General features: G+C 43.3%; 1 protein-coding gene across 1 annotated transcript in view; it reads left to right on the top strand.

Annotated features, from left to right (window-relative positions):
• The window catches only part of TENM4 (teneurin transmembrane protein 4), a 523,302-nt gene that overhangs the window by 398,808 nt on the left and 107,607 nt on the right, over window positions 1-16,887 (top strand). Inside the window, exon 16 of the mRNA XM_073335791.1 lies at window positions 12,962-13,178. Coding sequence (XP_073191892.1) covers window positions 12,962-13,178 — 217 coding nt within the window. The remainder of the gene's footprint in view (window positions 1-12,961; window positions 13,179-16,887) is intronic.

The raw sequence follows: 16,887 nt of genomic DNA, 5'->3' as shown, positions 1-16,887 counted from the left end.
ATCAAATAAATTCCATATGAGGAGAGATTAAAAAGACTGGGACTTTTCGGCCTGGAAAAGAGGTGACTAAGGGGGGATAAGATAGAGGTCTATAATAACATGAATGGTGTGGAGAACGCAAATAAGGAGATGTTATTTACTCCTTCACATAACACAAAAACCCGGGTCACCCAATGAAATTAAGAGGCAGCAGGTTTCAAACAAACAAAAGGAAGTATTTTTTCATACAACACACAGTCAACCTGTGGAACTCATTGCCAGGGGATGTTGTAAAGGCCAAAACTATAACAGGGTTCAAAAAGAATTAGATAAGTTTCTGGAGGATAGATCTATCTATGGCTATTAACCATGCTGGTCAGGGATGCAATCCCATGCTCAGGACGTCTCTAGCCTCTAATTGCCAGAAATTGGGAGTAGTTAACAGAGGATGGATCGCTCAATAATTGCCTGTTCTGTTTATTCCCTCTGAAGCACCTGGTATTGGCCACTGTCAGAGGACAGGATACTGGCCTACATGGACCATTGGTCTGACCCAGTATGGCTGTTCTTATGTTCTCTTGGGGTAAATAAAGTGGTTTATTTTCACCTTTCCTCACACGCCAGTACAGGGCTAATTTCAGTCTAGCCTTTAAATATTCATCTGTGCATGTGTCTAAACCAAGAGTCAGTTTGGGCCATATTTTTGAAGGTATTTTGTGCCTAACTCCCATCAAAATCAATGGAAATTAGGCATCTAAATGTTTTGGGTTTTTTTAAATCTGGCCCTTTGTTCCCAGAAGAGCTTCTGTATACAAGTTTCTCATACGAGAATTGTGATTTGCATTGAAACAATTTGGGGCTTTGACTCCTGTTCACAGTAAGTGGCATTTCACTCTGCCCGAGTTCACCATTCAGCTGGTTCTAACGCAATGGTACCGTGCAGAACGCTGCCACTGGAAATTCCTTACTGTAATGGGAGCTGGAGTTAAAAAGAATGTGTTCAGGTCCTGGGGAAGTCAGACTCCATGGGAGACAGGTAACAGAAACTCTTCAATAAAGGGGAAGGCTGTTTGGCCCAAGAGAAGCAGTGACAAGCTATGGCAGGAGTAAGAGATGTGCTCAGTGAAAGAGAATCTTTGTCCCATTTAGAACAATGATATTGCCAGGAAAAATCCCAAGAAAAATGTGTCATTGGGCTGGCCTGGCAGTACTGTTTTAACACGGTGGGTCTAATCCTGCTTTCAGTTACACTAATGTAAAATTTAGACTGGATTGTCATCGCACCGGGTTTTACACCAGAGCTGGTATTTATTCCAGGGTCATTACAGGGAAAACAGCAGAAAGTGATTCACCTTTAACTAGGGTGGCGAGATGTTCCAATTTTATAGAGACAGTCCTGTTTTTTTGGGTCTTTTTCTTATATAGGCTCCTATTACCCCCACCCCCATCCCGATTTTTCACACTTGCTGTCTGGTTACCCTACCTTTAACAATCCAGCACAGTTAAGGTTACAAGGGTTGTGTAGGCTGCACCCAAGGAGTCACAAAATTTATTACAGCAAACTGCAGAAGTTTTCTAAAAATGTGCACAGAGAGGAAGATCCTAGAGTGACTCTCTTGCCATTGTTCTGTGTTACATAACCACTCCATTTCAGGAGTGCTGACGCTGGCAGCTCTGCTTCAGCCCACGTGCAAATAGCCGCATGCTTATAACAGTGCAGACCTGGATAATTGCCCTAAGTAGCCAAGGATAATTGCCCCTTGATAGGACCTGGGAGTAGATTTAAAGGCCCTTGTAAAACCTTGAGCCTTAAGGGAGAATATAGGGACCATTTCCTTCCTGGAAAATAGATTTCCTACCAGAAATCACCTCTGTCAGAGATTGAGTCTGGGGGAATATCCTACCCAACTCACAGACATGCTGCATATGAGCAAACCTGCATCAGCACTCTATTTCGGGGAAGCTTTCCCCCTGTACGAATCACTCTGTATTAACAGCTGGAGCTTTAGAAATGTTTGGCTAGTGGAGCAATTTTATTGTCTTAAGCATCTTCCAGTGCCCTGAGTTCTTAGGAGAACTATCAATATTAAGCTAGATATCTCCTTTTTGCCAAAGTTTATGTCCAATTCACATGTTAACTTAGGGTTGAGGGATTCATCACGGTCCTGAATTTATCTGAGGAAGCTAGGTCAGTACCTGGGAAGGGAGTATTCTAGGGTCTGCAAGTAGAGGTGCTAGTTATTTGGAAAGTGGCTGTCTTTTGAGTCAATATTTAACCAATTTCCCAGTAAGGGACAATTTGATGCAGTTAAGAAGGAGGCAAAATCAAGGTCCTGACCATTTATGGTCATTAAAGATCCCATAATACTTTTGGCAAGGAGCTGTTATTCCCCATTCTCCTTTCCTAATTTCTACTTCAATAATTATATCTTCCTACGGGCATTCCCCTCACAGTTTCAGCTGCATACAGAATTTTTCTTTGTTTTAAAGTATTATGCAGCCTGGCTGTGGGGTGTTAAATAGCTATTTTGTTCTCATCCAAAGAATGGTGGACAAAGTGATTCCAGTGCAGCACACTTAAAATTCAGAAGGGGGACGAAGAACATTCTGTAACTATAACACCTTATTTATAATACTATGTCTCAATCTTCATATGAATGAGAGAGATAAGTGTGTCTGAGCCTCCTGCATAAGTCCCAAGCACACTAGTGTGGGATCTCAATTTAAACAGATCTCCGTAGCGATTATGGTATCTGCAGGATATTTTAAAAATATCCTTCTTCATCTAAAGTAACCCTGGCCCATCCCAGGCTAATTAGCACACACAAGCAGCCTGCCGACCTTCTTTTCTCAAATGCCTTCTCCATGTCAGTGGGGCTGCCATATCAGCATGGTATTTTTCTCTGGAGAAGTGAAAAAGGCACCATATGATTCTCTCTCTTCTGCAGCAATTCCTCTTTCCTCAGTTTATGTCTTATGCATGAGACCCTAGCGCAGTGTAGCCAAGTAAGAATGCAGAGTTCCAAAGTACACAGGACCTCCTCTTTGCCTTTCCAAGTGCAATTCCATACTCAACTAGTTCTTGCCCAAGAGCTCACAGCCTGAAGACACAATCCTGTCTCCCTTTCCTCCAACCCCGTCTAGCAGAATAAGATTCTCTCCTTTTTTAAACTGCGGAGCACCAAACAATTGAGCTGTTGCATTTTGCATTTTCGCCTTTCTCTGAGGCATCTGGAATGAGCCATTGCTGGCACAAGAAACCAGAGTTGGTGCATCAGCACTCTGCCCTCCTCGGGTGTAAATTCTAGGGCCAGGGTCTCAGCAATACACATTGTTGTATTAAGTTCACCACAGTCCACTGACTTCAGAGCTAGGCCAGCTTCCTCCGCTGATCACTCTGTTTGCCACCTTCAGAGGGTGTGGAAGCCCCTTGGCAGACTGAAGAGTATGTAATGATCAGAAGAAGGGAACTGAGGTGCTTTACACTCTTCCTCCAGGAGGAATCTGGCACCTTTTTTCACCATCCTCCCTGTTTTTCTTTGAGGATGAAAGTGTTCTCTTTGGCAAGCTGGTATGAGAACGAAGCATGCTTTTGCAGTATGTAGGGCCAGAAGGGAAAATAATGGCAGGATTGTAAAAGAAAGAGTGTAAAGAAACTGACGGAATCCCAAAACAAATTTGTTGGCTGCGGACAAAGTGATGGGTGCTTTGCAGTGCTTAGTGATTTCAGATTTTTTGTTTCCTGCATGCTGTTTAGAATATTTACTTAATGCATGCAAGGCTTTTATAGCACAAGAATATTGTCTCCTGGACATGGTAGGGGAACTTTCCAATTCCCTGATTGCATAAAAAATGATACAGTAATGTGCTACCTAAATTTACAAAGGCTAAGGGAAATATTAAGATCTGAATGCACCTGGGAAAACAGCCATCATAAATTAACATTTATCGTCACGAACACATCCAATCAGACAACAGGGTCATCTTGGAAGAACCACAAACTTCTAAAGAGAGGAGGAAACGGCAAGCTTTCCCTGAAAAGATCTAACAGCTGTTACACAGTGATTTCTTATAAATTATTGGCTTTTCTTTCTTTGTCTTTGAGGAGGGCTGTTAGTCACCCTTCCCTCCAGTAAGAGACCAGCATCACTAGTTCACATTTTCAGGGAGTTCATTTCTCCTGTGACTCTCTGGTGGGACAGCAGTTGTTGTGCAGCATTTGTGCTAGGCAATCATCTTGCTGAATGTGTGAGTGTGATGTGGAGCCATACATCAGGACACTCAGAAATGGATGTCACTGAGCCATCTCCATAGCCTCTGTGTTGAAGCCAGGGAATTGGTGATCTAGGAGTGACCTTGGTTGTCTCAATTCACATCTGATGGCTGGGCCTTACCAAAATGCCTCTTGCTGGTAGATTCATAGAACAGCACTTGTCTTTGCCTCAGAAAGAAGGCATAATGGCACTGTAGTGGTGCAGAACGAGGCAAAGGAAGGGGTGCACCTTCTCTCGACAATCCTCAGTAGAAGACATGGAGAGATCCCATGTTCACATGACTTCACCACCACCACCACTTCCACCGTAAAGAGGAAATCAGAGGATAAGGATAGCTAGACAGTGTGACTACCATTATTGTCTTCGTATTATAGGCAGTTAAAGAAACCCGAGTAACACATATTTACTGTTAACCCTCCTCCCCCTTCCATCCCACTTCATTGTCTCATACATGTGCTGTGATAAGCAAGAGTGTGAGCTTGTCCTTTTTATAACTTGCCTGTACAGCACCTACCACAGTGGGGCTCTGATCCTCTGAAAGAGGTATGTCTGGAGGGAGTTAACACAGCTTATTATTCTTGCTGTTTCATAGATTCTAGATGCTGATGATGTCCCTAGCCTCTGTTTTCCAGAAGCTGGGAATAGGCAACAGGGCATGGAACACTTGATGATTACTCTGTTCTGTTCATTCCCTCTGGGGCACCTGGCATTGGCCACTGTCAGAAGACAGGATACTGGGCTAGATGGACCTTTGGTCTGACCCAATATGGCCGTTCTTATGTTCTTATGCTATAATACACATAATGATTGATTATTTTTTGAGCCCATACATGTGTACTGGGCATTTCAAAGAAGGAAGTAAAGACATAGTCCTGTTCTCAAAGAGTTTGGACTCTAACTTAGTACATAAACAGACAAAGTAAAAATAGGGCAGATGGGGAGGGAGTGGAAGAACAAAGGTTACAATACTAAGATGAGATGGTTGCTCAGGAAGGAATGGCCCCCTGTCCATCATTCTATTACATTTGTGTTGAGTTTTCCTTTGACTCCTCACCATTTTTGCAAGATCATTCTAGTGTAGGTCCAGATGCTGCAATGTGCACACTGACTAGTGCTTGTAGGTGAAATTCAGCTCTGCACAGTGCTCCAGCACAAAGCTTATTGGCTGCTTAAGTCCCATAGTTGTAAGCTTTGTGCTGGCTCTCTGCAAGGGGTAAATTTCTTTGGCCTGTGCTGTGCCAGAGGTCAGACTACATGATCACAATGGTCCCTTCTGGTCATAAAATCTATGAAGCTATGAAGCAGCAAGAATAATCAGCTGTGTTTACTCTGGCCGCAGATGTGCATCTGTTAAAATCTCCATCTCTTTGCTCTCCACGTAATAAATCTGAAAACATTACAGGGCAAATAATTATCATTGCGACAGATAATATCAAGCTGTCATTCTATGGAATGACGGAAAGACAGGAGTGCCTCTTACTCTTGTACGGGCAAAGGAAATGCTCCTTACTGCATTAGAAAGGCTAACAGATTTTTGTTGCTTCATATGTTACAAAAGGTTTTTCTTAGGCACTGTTCCCATTGAAGGTCTGCGGCAAAATTTCCATTGTCTTCAGTGGGAGCAGGATGGAACCTTGAATTTATCCCGTGTATGCTTCCAATATCAGGGTTCATCAGGAACTTGTACCCTCTTTCAACATGAAAGACTCTGTTTTCATGGTTTCTGGCTAGTATTAGAGGAGTCATGCTCCAGAATATTCAGTCTGTGTAGGTACTGTTCTGTCCTTTCCCGTGGCCCGTATGTTCCATCACAGTATTCCACATGCAGCACCCATCATAGTTTGCTTAAACACATAATAATACCTCTAGCTGAAGGTTATTTGCATTCTGCTTGTTGATGTTAGCATGACAGATTTTTGTTGCAGCATCCATAACTCTGTAGAAATGCTCCATTATTCAATCCTGGCGAGCTAAGACGCTGCCCATTAAATCACCCAACACAATTCTGGGGCCATGAAAAGTCACAGCTAATTTGAAATTTTATTAGCTCTCAGATGATCTTGTTTACTGCAGAAGCAGTCTCTCGAAACCAGCCCTTTACCTCTGTATAAAACTCTGATCCTGGCATTGAATGCTGAAGCGGAGAGTCTTGGAAACGAATCACTAGGCCGCATGAGTCTTGAAAGGGGAAGCAGATCCTGCTGCTCCTGGGAGCACTTTGCAGGCAGCAAACACTGAGGTGACCGAAAGAATTCAAGAAGAGGAGTCCCATTGTTGCTTGAAATGAATTCTCCTGCGATACACTTGTGGGTGTGAATGTGACATGTAGTTTTAGTACTGGGGAAAAAATACCTCACACTTATTTCATCAACATTGAGAAATAAATTGAAAAGTTTGCCTCTCCTTGTAAGCAATAATGCCCACCAGGCAGATCATTTCCTAGAAGCTAATGACTAGCTTTGTGCCTCTGGCTCTTAATCCCATCTCAGCAAAGAGGGCTTTGAGAGAAATTAGAGTACAGACAGGAAGCTCACAGGCGATGCTGTATAGCCACAAAGCTCAACAGCCTAACCCTTCCAGAATGCTTAGAAGGGAAAGGCAGGTCATCAAAATCCAGGATTCTCCCCTGTCAAGTGCTCCATCCAGCTAGCCATCAAGGAGGTCAGTGTCCAGACTTGGAACTCCATGTTGTTATTATAAACCACCCAAAACATTTTTTAAAAGGAAATTACTTGTGGCCTTGTTTCTGTAAGTCTTCGCATGGTGAGCAGTCGGGAAAGCAAGGTGGCTGTGCTCCAGCTAACCTGGAAGCTGTCCCAGGGATGCAAATAAGGCACAGGGTTAGCATAGTCATCCACATTGAACATGGTGACCTAGATCTTCAAAAGTGGCTACTGATTTTGGGCACCTCGATTTATGGGTGCACAGTTTGTGACACCTTAAAGGGGCCTCACTTTTAGAAAGTACACATCACTGAAGCACCCAAAATCACTTGTCATTTTGAGAAATCTTGCTCTGCAGAGTCCATGCCCCTTTTTGTGTGTGCTCCCTCACTCTCACACAGGATAAAGAATCAGTGGGGTGAAATGGAGAAAGGGGTGTATGCGGACACATGGGTTTAAGTTCACCCCAGCATGATGGTGAGGCACCGAGGGGAGCACTCCCTTCTTTGTCACCTGTCTCATTGCTGGACAGGAGTAGCTTGGTGGCCTAATTAATGCAGGGTCCTGTGTATCTTTATTTGTAAGTCCCAGTTCTCCCTTGGATGAAAGTTTGCACTGAATAGCTAAAACCAGCACGGCTGGAAGTTGAAGCTAGACAAACTCAAACTGGAAATAAGGCACACGTCTTTAATCGAGAAGTTGATTGTTATTATTATTATTACTTGTATTGAGGCCCCAGTCATAGTGCTAGGCGCTGCATAAAGACAGAATAAAAAGATGGTCCCTGCCCCCAAAGAGCGTGTGGTCCAAGTAACCATTTGGAACAGCTTCCCAGCGAGGTAGATCCTCCATCATTTGAAGTCTTTAAAACAATCCTGAATGGCTTTCTAAAAGATGTATTGTAGCTCAACCGCAAATTAATTGGGCTTAATGCAGGAATCACTGAGTGAAATTATCTGGCCTGTGTTATTCAGAACAACCGGGCTAGATGATTGTCACGGTCTCTTCTGCCTTAAAGTCTCAGAATAGCGCCAGCTGGATGCTTTGGAGCGGCCTCTTTCCTGGTGCCAGGAAAGCAGAAGTCATGCTGCTGAGCAGACTGTCCCTCTGGCAATCTAGTTCCTCCTTCATGTCCCCCACTAGTTGAAGGGATTCATTGAAAGTAGAGAGTCAGGTGAGGAATCTTGTGGTTACTTTTGAAGGGGATGCACCATGTAGTGGAGGTGGTAGAAAAAGGTTGGTGTCACAGTCTCCACAGGCTACAACTTTAATTACCTGATGGAAACCTTTCGACAACAACACATGCCTCATGGTTTGATTACTGTAATTCCCTCCACATTCAGGATCCAGCAACAAACTCACTCACTGATCTGTGCAACCTGGGCATATTATGGCCACTGTATACCCTGCCCCTATGTCAGTGGATTGACTTTAAATTAGCACCCTTGGCTCATATTTGAGACCTCTTCCTTGAGCCTCCCTCTGATGGATAGTTATGCTCTTATACCATCCACCCTGTTAGGAATTCTGTCATACCTCTCAGGTCAGCGTGCCTTTTCTGCACAAGACTGTAGGGTGCAGTACTCATTTCTGTCTCAGTCCATCATCCCACCTTTAAAAAAACACCTCCTGCCATGGTATGTCTCGAAGGTGTTTTGGAGTAGGACCCATCTGGCCTTGTCAATATCTTCTTCCCCCATTCTCATAGATTCATAGATATTTAGGCCAGAAGGGACCATTATGATCATCTAGTCTGACCTCCTGCACAATGCAGGCCACAGAATTTCACCCACCACTCCTAAAAAAGACCTCACACCTATATCTATGCTATTGAAGTCCTCAAATTGTAGTTTGAAGACCTCAAGGAGCAGAGAATCCTCCAACAAGTGACCCGTGCCCCATGCTACAGAGGAAGGCGAAAAACCTCCAGGGCCTTCCAATCTGCCCTGGAGGAAAATTCCTTCCCGACCCCAAATATGGCGATCAGCTAAACCCTGAGCATATGGGCAAGATTCATCAGCCAGATACTACAGAAAATTCTTTCCCGGGTAACTTGGATCTTACCCCATCTAAAAACCCATCACAGGCCATTGGGCCTATTTACCATGAGTATTTAATTACCAAAACCATGTTATCCCATCATACCATCTCCTCCATAAACTTATCGAGTTTAATCTTAAAGCAAGATAGATCTTTTGCCCCCACTACTTCCCTCGGAAGGCTATTCCAAAACTTCACTCCTCTGATGGTTAGAAACCTTCGTCTAATTTCTAATCTAAATTTCCTAGTGGCCAGTTTATATCCATTTGTTCTTGTGTCCACATTGGTACTGAGTTTAAATAATTCCTCTCCCTCTCTGGTATTTATCCCTCTGATATATTTATAGAGAGCAATCATATCTCCCCTCAACCTTCTTTTAGTTAGGCTAAGCAAGCCAAGCTCCCTGAGTCTCCTTTCATAAGACAAGTTTTCCATTCCTCGGATCATCCTAGTAGCCCTTCTCTGTACCTGTTCCAGTTTGAATTCATCCTTCTTAAACATGGGAGACCAGAACTGCACACAGTATTCCAGGTGAGGTCTCACCAGTGCCTTATATAACGGTACTAAAACCTCCTTATCCCTACTGGAAATACCTCTCCTGATGCATCCCAAGACGACATTAGCTTTTTTCACAGCCATATCACATTGGCAGCTCATAGTCATCCTATGATCAACCAATACTCCAAGGTCCTTTTCCTCCTCCGTTACTTCTAGTTGATGCGTCCCTAGCTTATAACTAAAATTCTTGTTATTAATCCCTAAATGCATGACCTTACACTTCTCACTATTAAATTTCATCCTATTCCTATTACTCCAGTTTACAAGGTCATCCAGATCCTCCTGTAGGGTATCCCTGTCCTTCTCTAAATTAGCAATACCTCCCAGCTTTGTATCATCTGCAAACTTTATTAGCACACTCCCACTTTTTGTGCCCAGGTCAGTAATAAAAAGATTAAATAAGATTGGTCCCAAAACTGATCCTTGAGGAACTCCACTGGTAACCTCCCTCCAACTTGACAGTTCACCTTTCAGTAGGACCCGTTGTAGTCTCCCCTTTAACCAATTCCCTATCCACCTTTCAATTTTCCTATTGATGCCCATCTTATCCAATTTAACTAATAATTCCCCATGTGGCACAGTATCAAACGCCTTACTAAAATCTAAGTAAATTAGATCCACTGCGTTTCCTTTATCTAAAAAGTCTGTTACTCTCTCAAAGAAGGAGATCAGGTTGGTTTGGCATTCTCTTTGCCTCTCTTTTCATACTGGGCCCCTTCACTTGTTTTCATCTCTTTTGGATTATCGGAGCATGGCTTTTATTGCATTTTAATTTGTTTTTATGCATCTGTGTAGCTCCCTGAGCAACTTGCTTTGTGGGGAGGGCTCTTCATAAATGTCACTTTATTCTTACGACTTTGACAAGGAAAGTAAGAGCTCACAGGATGTGAGGAGACACAGCTGTATGCAACATCATTTATTTCTTCTTACCGTTCACTGAAAGACACCACATTGATAACTGATTTTACAGTAAAAAACAAACGAAAAAGATATTTGGATGGGTGGCTGAACATCGTTATCTGTTATCGGGTTTAGTTTAACGCTTGCAGGTCTTTGGGATGTCTCAGACACAAGCAGCCCCTACATTTTCGAAGGTGAAAGAAGTTTAGCACTATAGCTTCCATTAAAGCCAATGAGAGTTGAGTAGCTAAATCTGCGTTCAACTCACAGGGAACTTAAGGGCTATAAGATGTCAATGACAAGGTCCGTTGGTGTAGTTATAGCCAACTTGGAAAACATAGGACTGAAAAGTATTAGGAGAAAGGCTAATCTGGTTCCTGGTAGCCTGGTTCCCAGGATTCCTGCATCTCATGAAGACAGAAATTCCTTGCCATCTTACAATTACAAATCCCAAACTGCAGCTCTCATGTCTGAAATAAAGACAGGGTAATGAAAAGGTATGGTACAGCAGGTTTGCCAGCCTCTCACTACAGTGTCTGCAGCCTTAGAAAACATTATTAATGTGTGGGAACAAATGACAAGGTGTCATCTCACTTGAAGCTGTATTCTCTACAGTAATGGGGTGGGTTTTAAAAAAAAACCTGCTAGATGTAGATAGGCATATTAGAGTTACACAGTTCTTTATTTTTTAAACTGTGTCTCAGATTCCAACTTAGATTCAACCTTGCAAAATCCTGCTAGCCCAATCATCTGCTTCTTTAGATGGGCAAGTAAAATATAATTAGTACTTTTGTCATTATCATCAGTCATCATGAGACAAGGCAGATGGGCAGATTTTGTGCGTGAGCTGGTGCATTGTCATGGCAATTTGGAAGGAGTTATAGAGAGAGATAGAAGAACCGACAGGAAGAGAGATAATAGATTGGATTTTCAGACGCACTCAGCGGTGTCCTAAATGTGCTCCCATTAACATCAATGGCAATTAGCCAATGCTGACCACTTTTTAAAATCTCTCTCTCTCTGTCTCTCTCACTTACTCACACACACACACAAAATCAGCCAGATTCTGTTCCTAGTTACACCGGTGTGGATTCGGAATAATTGCTTTAAGTCAGGGGGATGTCTCCTGATTTATGTCCGTGCAACTGTTCTCAGACCATGACACCCAGTGTGTAGTAAAGGCAAGCTGATTTGGTTTATTTTGCAATAATTTCTTAGAAATTGAAAATATTCTGTCCTGCCACCTGAGGGACAGTTTTACTGTTCACGCACATTCAGTTTTTGCCTCTGTTCTTAGACTGCAAATAGGATACTAGCTATTGAGGGTGGTTTGTCTGATATGGATCGCTTGTAGGGGTTGGACTGACAGTACCGTACATTTCACATAAGCCTCTGAGCAGCCATCATATGGTAGCAGTTTTCCTTCCCTATCAAACTGCCTTATTTGAACTGATTACTTAGAAGTGAAGGGCTCCATATTCCATTAACCAAGCCCCAAATGTCTAGTCCCTTAATCTGATTTAAGAATCCATCTCAAGTGCATGCTAACTACTTTTATTTTTGAACGTAATGCTTCACCAAACCCCCACAGAGCTATCATGCTTTTTCTTTGCATTTCCTTCCCTGTCGTTGTTTATTACCAAGATGTTTGTGATGAACTGTGGCATCACAGAATGTATTGGGGAAGAGAGGAAGAGTCCTGTGGAAATCGATGCTTCTGTTTACACATATGGTTGCTTGGCAAACAACAATACTTAATTCTAGTAAAATATGCTTAATAGGCTTTCCTTGTGCATGTGACTGCTAGTGCTATTTTTATCGTAAATCGAGTGCTGGTGAAAGGTACAGGACTGACAGCCAGGGAGTGTGAAGCCTTCAGTTGATCTAGAGAATAGGTACAGCACAAGCAGACGCGGAGCACACTTTCCCTCACAGGCCCGCTTTATCCCTTTCCCCACCACTGAATCTTGCAGGGACCGCTCCTTTAAGTGTCAAGCAGTAGCTCAGCTTTCCAGCATGGAGCCTTAGCAGGTGGCTCCACTGACTTCAATGGAGCTATGGTGACTTGCACCAGTTACGGACCTGGGCCTCAGTGCCTACTTAGCCCTGAGTGTCTCTGCTGAGAATGGAACTGACGGCACCAGGTGCGGGGATAGAGTTTAGGGTTTAGGGAACAGGCCTGAGGCACCAAACTCATTTCACATAAGCCAAGAACAGCCGTCAGAGGGTAACAACCTTCACTCACTACCAGCTGAGTCTGAATGTGATGGGGTGACCAAGAGCGAGGTGAAAAATTCTGTATCCTATTATCAATCCCCGGAGATTTTCAGTTCTCCTTCTTTAAAAGAATCTGCTATCTTGAGCTTCATCTTTTCTATTCAAATAGCTTTTAAAACAACAAGCCATACTCTGAGCTGGTGTAAATCTGTGTCACTTCATTGAAATCAGCAGAACTTCACAGAGGTCCACAAGCAGGGGATCTGGCCACTTGGATGTGTCTCATGCGCCTTGTCACTGTGCTCTCAAATCTCCCTTTCCTTTCTGCAGATGGCTTGGTGGACTGTATGGACCCAGATTGCTGCTTGCAGCCTTTGTGCCATGTTAACCCACTGTGCCTGGGCTCACCTGACCCCCTGGATATCATACAGGAGACTCAAACCCCCACATCCCAACAGAACTTGCACTCTTTCTATGATCGAATCAAGTTCCTGATTGGCAAGGACAGCACTCACATCATCGCGGGAGAGAATCCATTTGATGGAGGGTAAGTGTTTGGGGGGATTTTAAACAAGAATTAAAGCTCAAGTCCTATGTTCCCAGTCAGAGGTGGAATGGGGAATTGTGTGCAATGAAATACTAATAAAGAACAGCAGAAAGATGCAGGAGACAAACACTATGTCATTACTAACGTCCCACATGCCTGCCTATGGAAAATAGATATCTGAAGAATTTCATAACTAATATAAAGCTGCTGACTGTCCTCCCAGGGGTAAGGCACATACAGATTGAGAAATTAAAGGGACAGAGCCATTTTTCTGCACTATCAAATCCATACCCTCTCTATTCAGCTTTTCATTATACTCTTTCTTGTAATGGTAAGACTCTGTTGGCTCCGCTAATCTTTGTAGAGTAGTGGAATTAATTTACTCTGTTCATTCTATGTCTTTATTAGTTAGCCGTTTTTAGGAAACCTTTTTATCTCCCATCTTACATTTATCCCCAGGGTGTATTCCATGGGTCAGAATCCACTTGTGGATTCTGTGAGACAGCGCACAGTTGGCCTCAGAATTAATTCAGAAGTGTGTTCCCTTTAGACTACATGCCCATGCCCCACCTTGGGTGAAAGTGGTTTTCCCACTCGGAATGTGCTCTCTAGCACCAAGCTTCCTTTGCAGTCACTTAAGCTTCCGCGTGCTCTGCCACAGTGGTGCACAAAGACACTTCTTTCCTGTGCAAATGGCCCAAGTTGCTTTCTTCACAAAGCAGCCAGTGAATGAGTGCCACTAATCCAGTTTGGTCCATGGTTTGACTTCCCTTGTTCAAACGAATATAGTTTTCCAAGAGTGCTCTGCAACAGTGACCTGAAAACGGCAATCCCAAGTTGACAGACTCAGATTCCCTCCCATCTCAGTTACAGAGAGGAGGAGCTGTAACTAGAGTTACAGCCTCATGTTACATCTGACTATTAAAGGCCTCCAAAGAGCTTGAAAAGGTCCTGCAGCATAGAGAAGGCCTGATATTTCTCATGTAAAAAGTAAAGCAGAAAGCAGGTTGAAGTTTTTTAATGCTGAGACATTCATCATCATGAGAAGTAGGGAACAGCAAGAATCTGCAGTTCATGCCCCAAATCAGCAAAGTGAATGCCTAATTTTAAGCACCTGAATAGTTCTGTTGAAGTCCTGGGATGACTTGTGCTTACAGTAAAGCACATGCTTAAGTACCTTGCTGAATTCTTGATAATTCAGTGATCATTCACTATGTGTTGAGTTCTGTCTTTCAGAAGCTTCATGCTGAGCTATGGGAAGGGTTCTAGACATCGCTGATCAAACTTGGCAGTGTCAGAATTTAAATTCAATCTGATTAATTATCCCTTATGTTCAGCTTTCCCAGAGAAAGTAGCTGTGCCATGGAAATGCGTTGGAATTGTAAACACCTAACTTGGCATGCTCATAGGGCCAATTCAATACTTGCAATTTCAACAGCCACCATAGGCTCTGTTGAAGCTGATCCAAGGTTATTCCATGGATCAGCTGACAAAAGGATATTGCCCTCGGTACCCCATGCTCACCACCCTCTGTGACTCTCTGCAATGGTCCTGGAAGCTGACCTCAGACATGAGCCTCTTAAAAGTACATCAGTGTCAGTGAGTCGGCTTGATATGCTGATGTCCATGATTTGACTCTCTGCCAAACCCAAGAAGGCTACCTACAGGGCTTTGGATTAAAGCCAAGCAATCATTATGTAGCAAACAATGTTATATTTATCAGTCTTCACAAGACTGTAAATTTTATAGCTGGATACTAAATAGTGCAGACTCTTGCCTAAGTGTTAGTTTAACAGATTCTCGACTGTCAGATACCAGGATTCTTAGTTATTGCAATAAAAAGCATGTACCAGAACATGGAATAAATTTATACTAGAAATTTCATTTTCAAGATGATATTTTTGGGGTAGCATTTCTCAAGCCTGAGCTGTCAATCAGGAGCCTTATTATAGGGGAATCTGAGATCAGATCATGTATAACAACATTTTTAAGGACAGGAAGATTTGTTATATGTAGATCCAACATCGTGTCTCTGTTTAATGAGCTTTCCCAACGACAACTGAAGAACTGTCGGATTCTACCGTCCATATATTACAATGCAATTTGTGTGTGTTCTTTAAGAGCCTACTCTGTTTTCAGTAACAAGCAGATATTCCAGGAATTACTCATGTCGCCCATTCATATAATGGGTGAAGCTGCCCAATAGTGTACTGATATGACGAGAGCGAAATTCACTTCTATGCCCCAGTACAAGATCTATGTTACTGCTTAAGTGCCACTTAATTCCTTAAAAACAGGGCTTAAATGGTTCATAGGCTTTGTGCTGGCTCTCTTCTCTGCTCAGGAGTGGATTTCATCTTGAAGTATTTAAATATCCTACAATTGAAAGATCTGAGCTCAAAAGAGACATCTGCCACCCAAAAGGCTGAGGTTTCATACATGCCTGGCACATAAAGCTCTTCCTTTGCTAGAACAGGGAATGCAAAGATTAAAATTAGTGGGACAGGTTTCATAACTGATTATTTTTCGTTTATAACATTGGAACTGGTAAATTGGCCTTCCTGTTTAATCTACTTTCAGCATGAAGAGCTCTGCAATTACATCAGTTATTTATGACATTTTGCTATTCTTTAAATATCAACAGTGGGTGATTATCAATAAATATGGACTGCAGACATGCCATTTCCAGCTGTGATATCACATCTCACACATTAAACAGCCTTGAGCTTAGCATAGGAGCTCGCTAAGGAAAATCCATGTGCTGCAGAAAGTGATGTTAGTGGCTCAGTAGGTGGGTACTTTTTCCTCTGAGCAAGTGCCAGGCCAGTGCCCCAGCATGGTATCAGGGACACTTGTGAAACTGAGCTGCTGGAGATGCTGTTATTCTGATGAGATGTAAAACTCGGGTCCTGAGCCCTTGTGGTCATTTAGGATCCCATGGCACTTTTCCCAGGAGAGGGGGGATATTCTGGACTAACTGGATACTCGCTATCCTGAAGTTTTGGATGCTGTTGCTGTGTGCTGTTTAAAGCTATCGCTTGTCACCCCAGAGGTGGCAACTCTTGAGCACTGCACTATCAGTAATTCCTACCCAGAGAAAATGTGTGTGGTCAGTAAAGTGTTCTGGGATCCACTCCACAGGGCTGATAGAGGGACACGCATGTGCACACCATTTATCATTAACATTCAGAAAACAGAACACAGATTCTTGTTGTTGAATCTTCCCTGCGGCTTGTGTCCAGTGTGAGATTGGCAGATAATAATCTTGCTGCTATCCATGAGACTGCTTGCAGAGGAAAGTAATGCTTAGCGTGAGCCAGGGTGGTAGCATTTGTTCCTAAGCGGTGACATATGTAGCCATTTCCTTTTTCCCTTTCACGGCCATACCCTGCCCGCACAATGGGGATGGGTGGGGAGAGGGTGCAGCGAGTCTGTCTGCTGCACTGGAGGTGATCAGAATTCTGGCCCCTGTTTTACCTTCTGCACTATCCAGGTAACTCCCATTTCAGTGTAGGAGGTACTCGGATCCTGCATGGGGGAGGTTAGCACCCCTGGAGTGCAGAGCAGGGGGAATTGGCAGCAGTGGGCATCCCAACAGGAGCAGGGTGGGGAGTGGGTCAAAGCTGAGGGTGGGGGTGTCCTCAGCGGCCTTTAAAAGTATGCTGCAGTTGCTGTTTCTGTGTGCACTCCATGCCTTCAGTGCCCAGGA

This window comes from Lepidochelys kempii, chromosome 1, assembly GCF_965140265.1.
Source record: "Lepidochelys kempii isolate rLepKem1 chromosome 1, rLepKem1.hap2, whole genome shotgun sequence".
Classification (NCBI taxonomy): domain Eukaryota; kingdom Metazoa; phylum Chordata; order Testudines; family Cheloniidae; genus Lepidochelys; species Lepidochelys kempii.
Note: the sequence above shows the minus strand (reverse complement) of the source record. Positions and strands in the feature narration are given on the sequence as shown.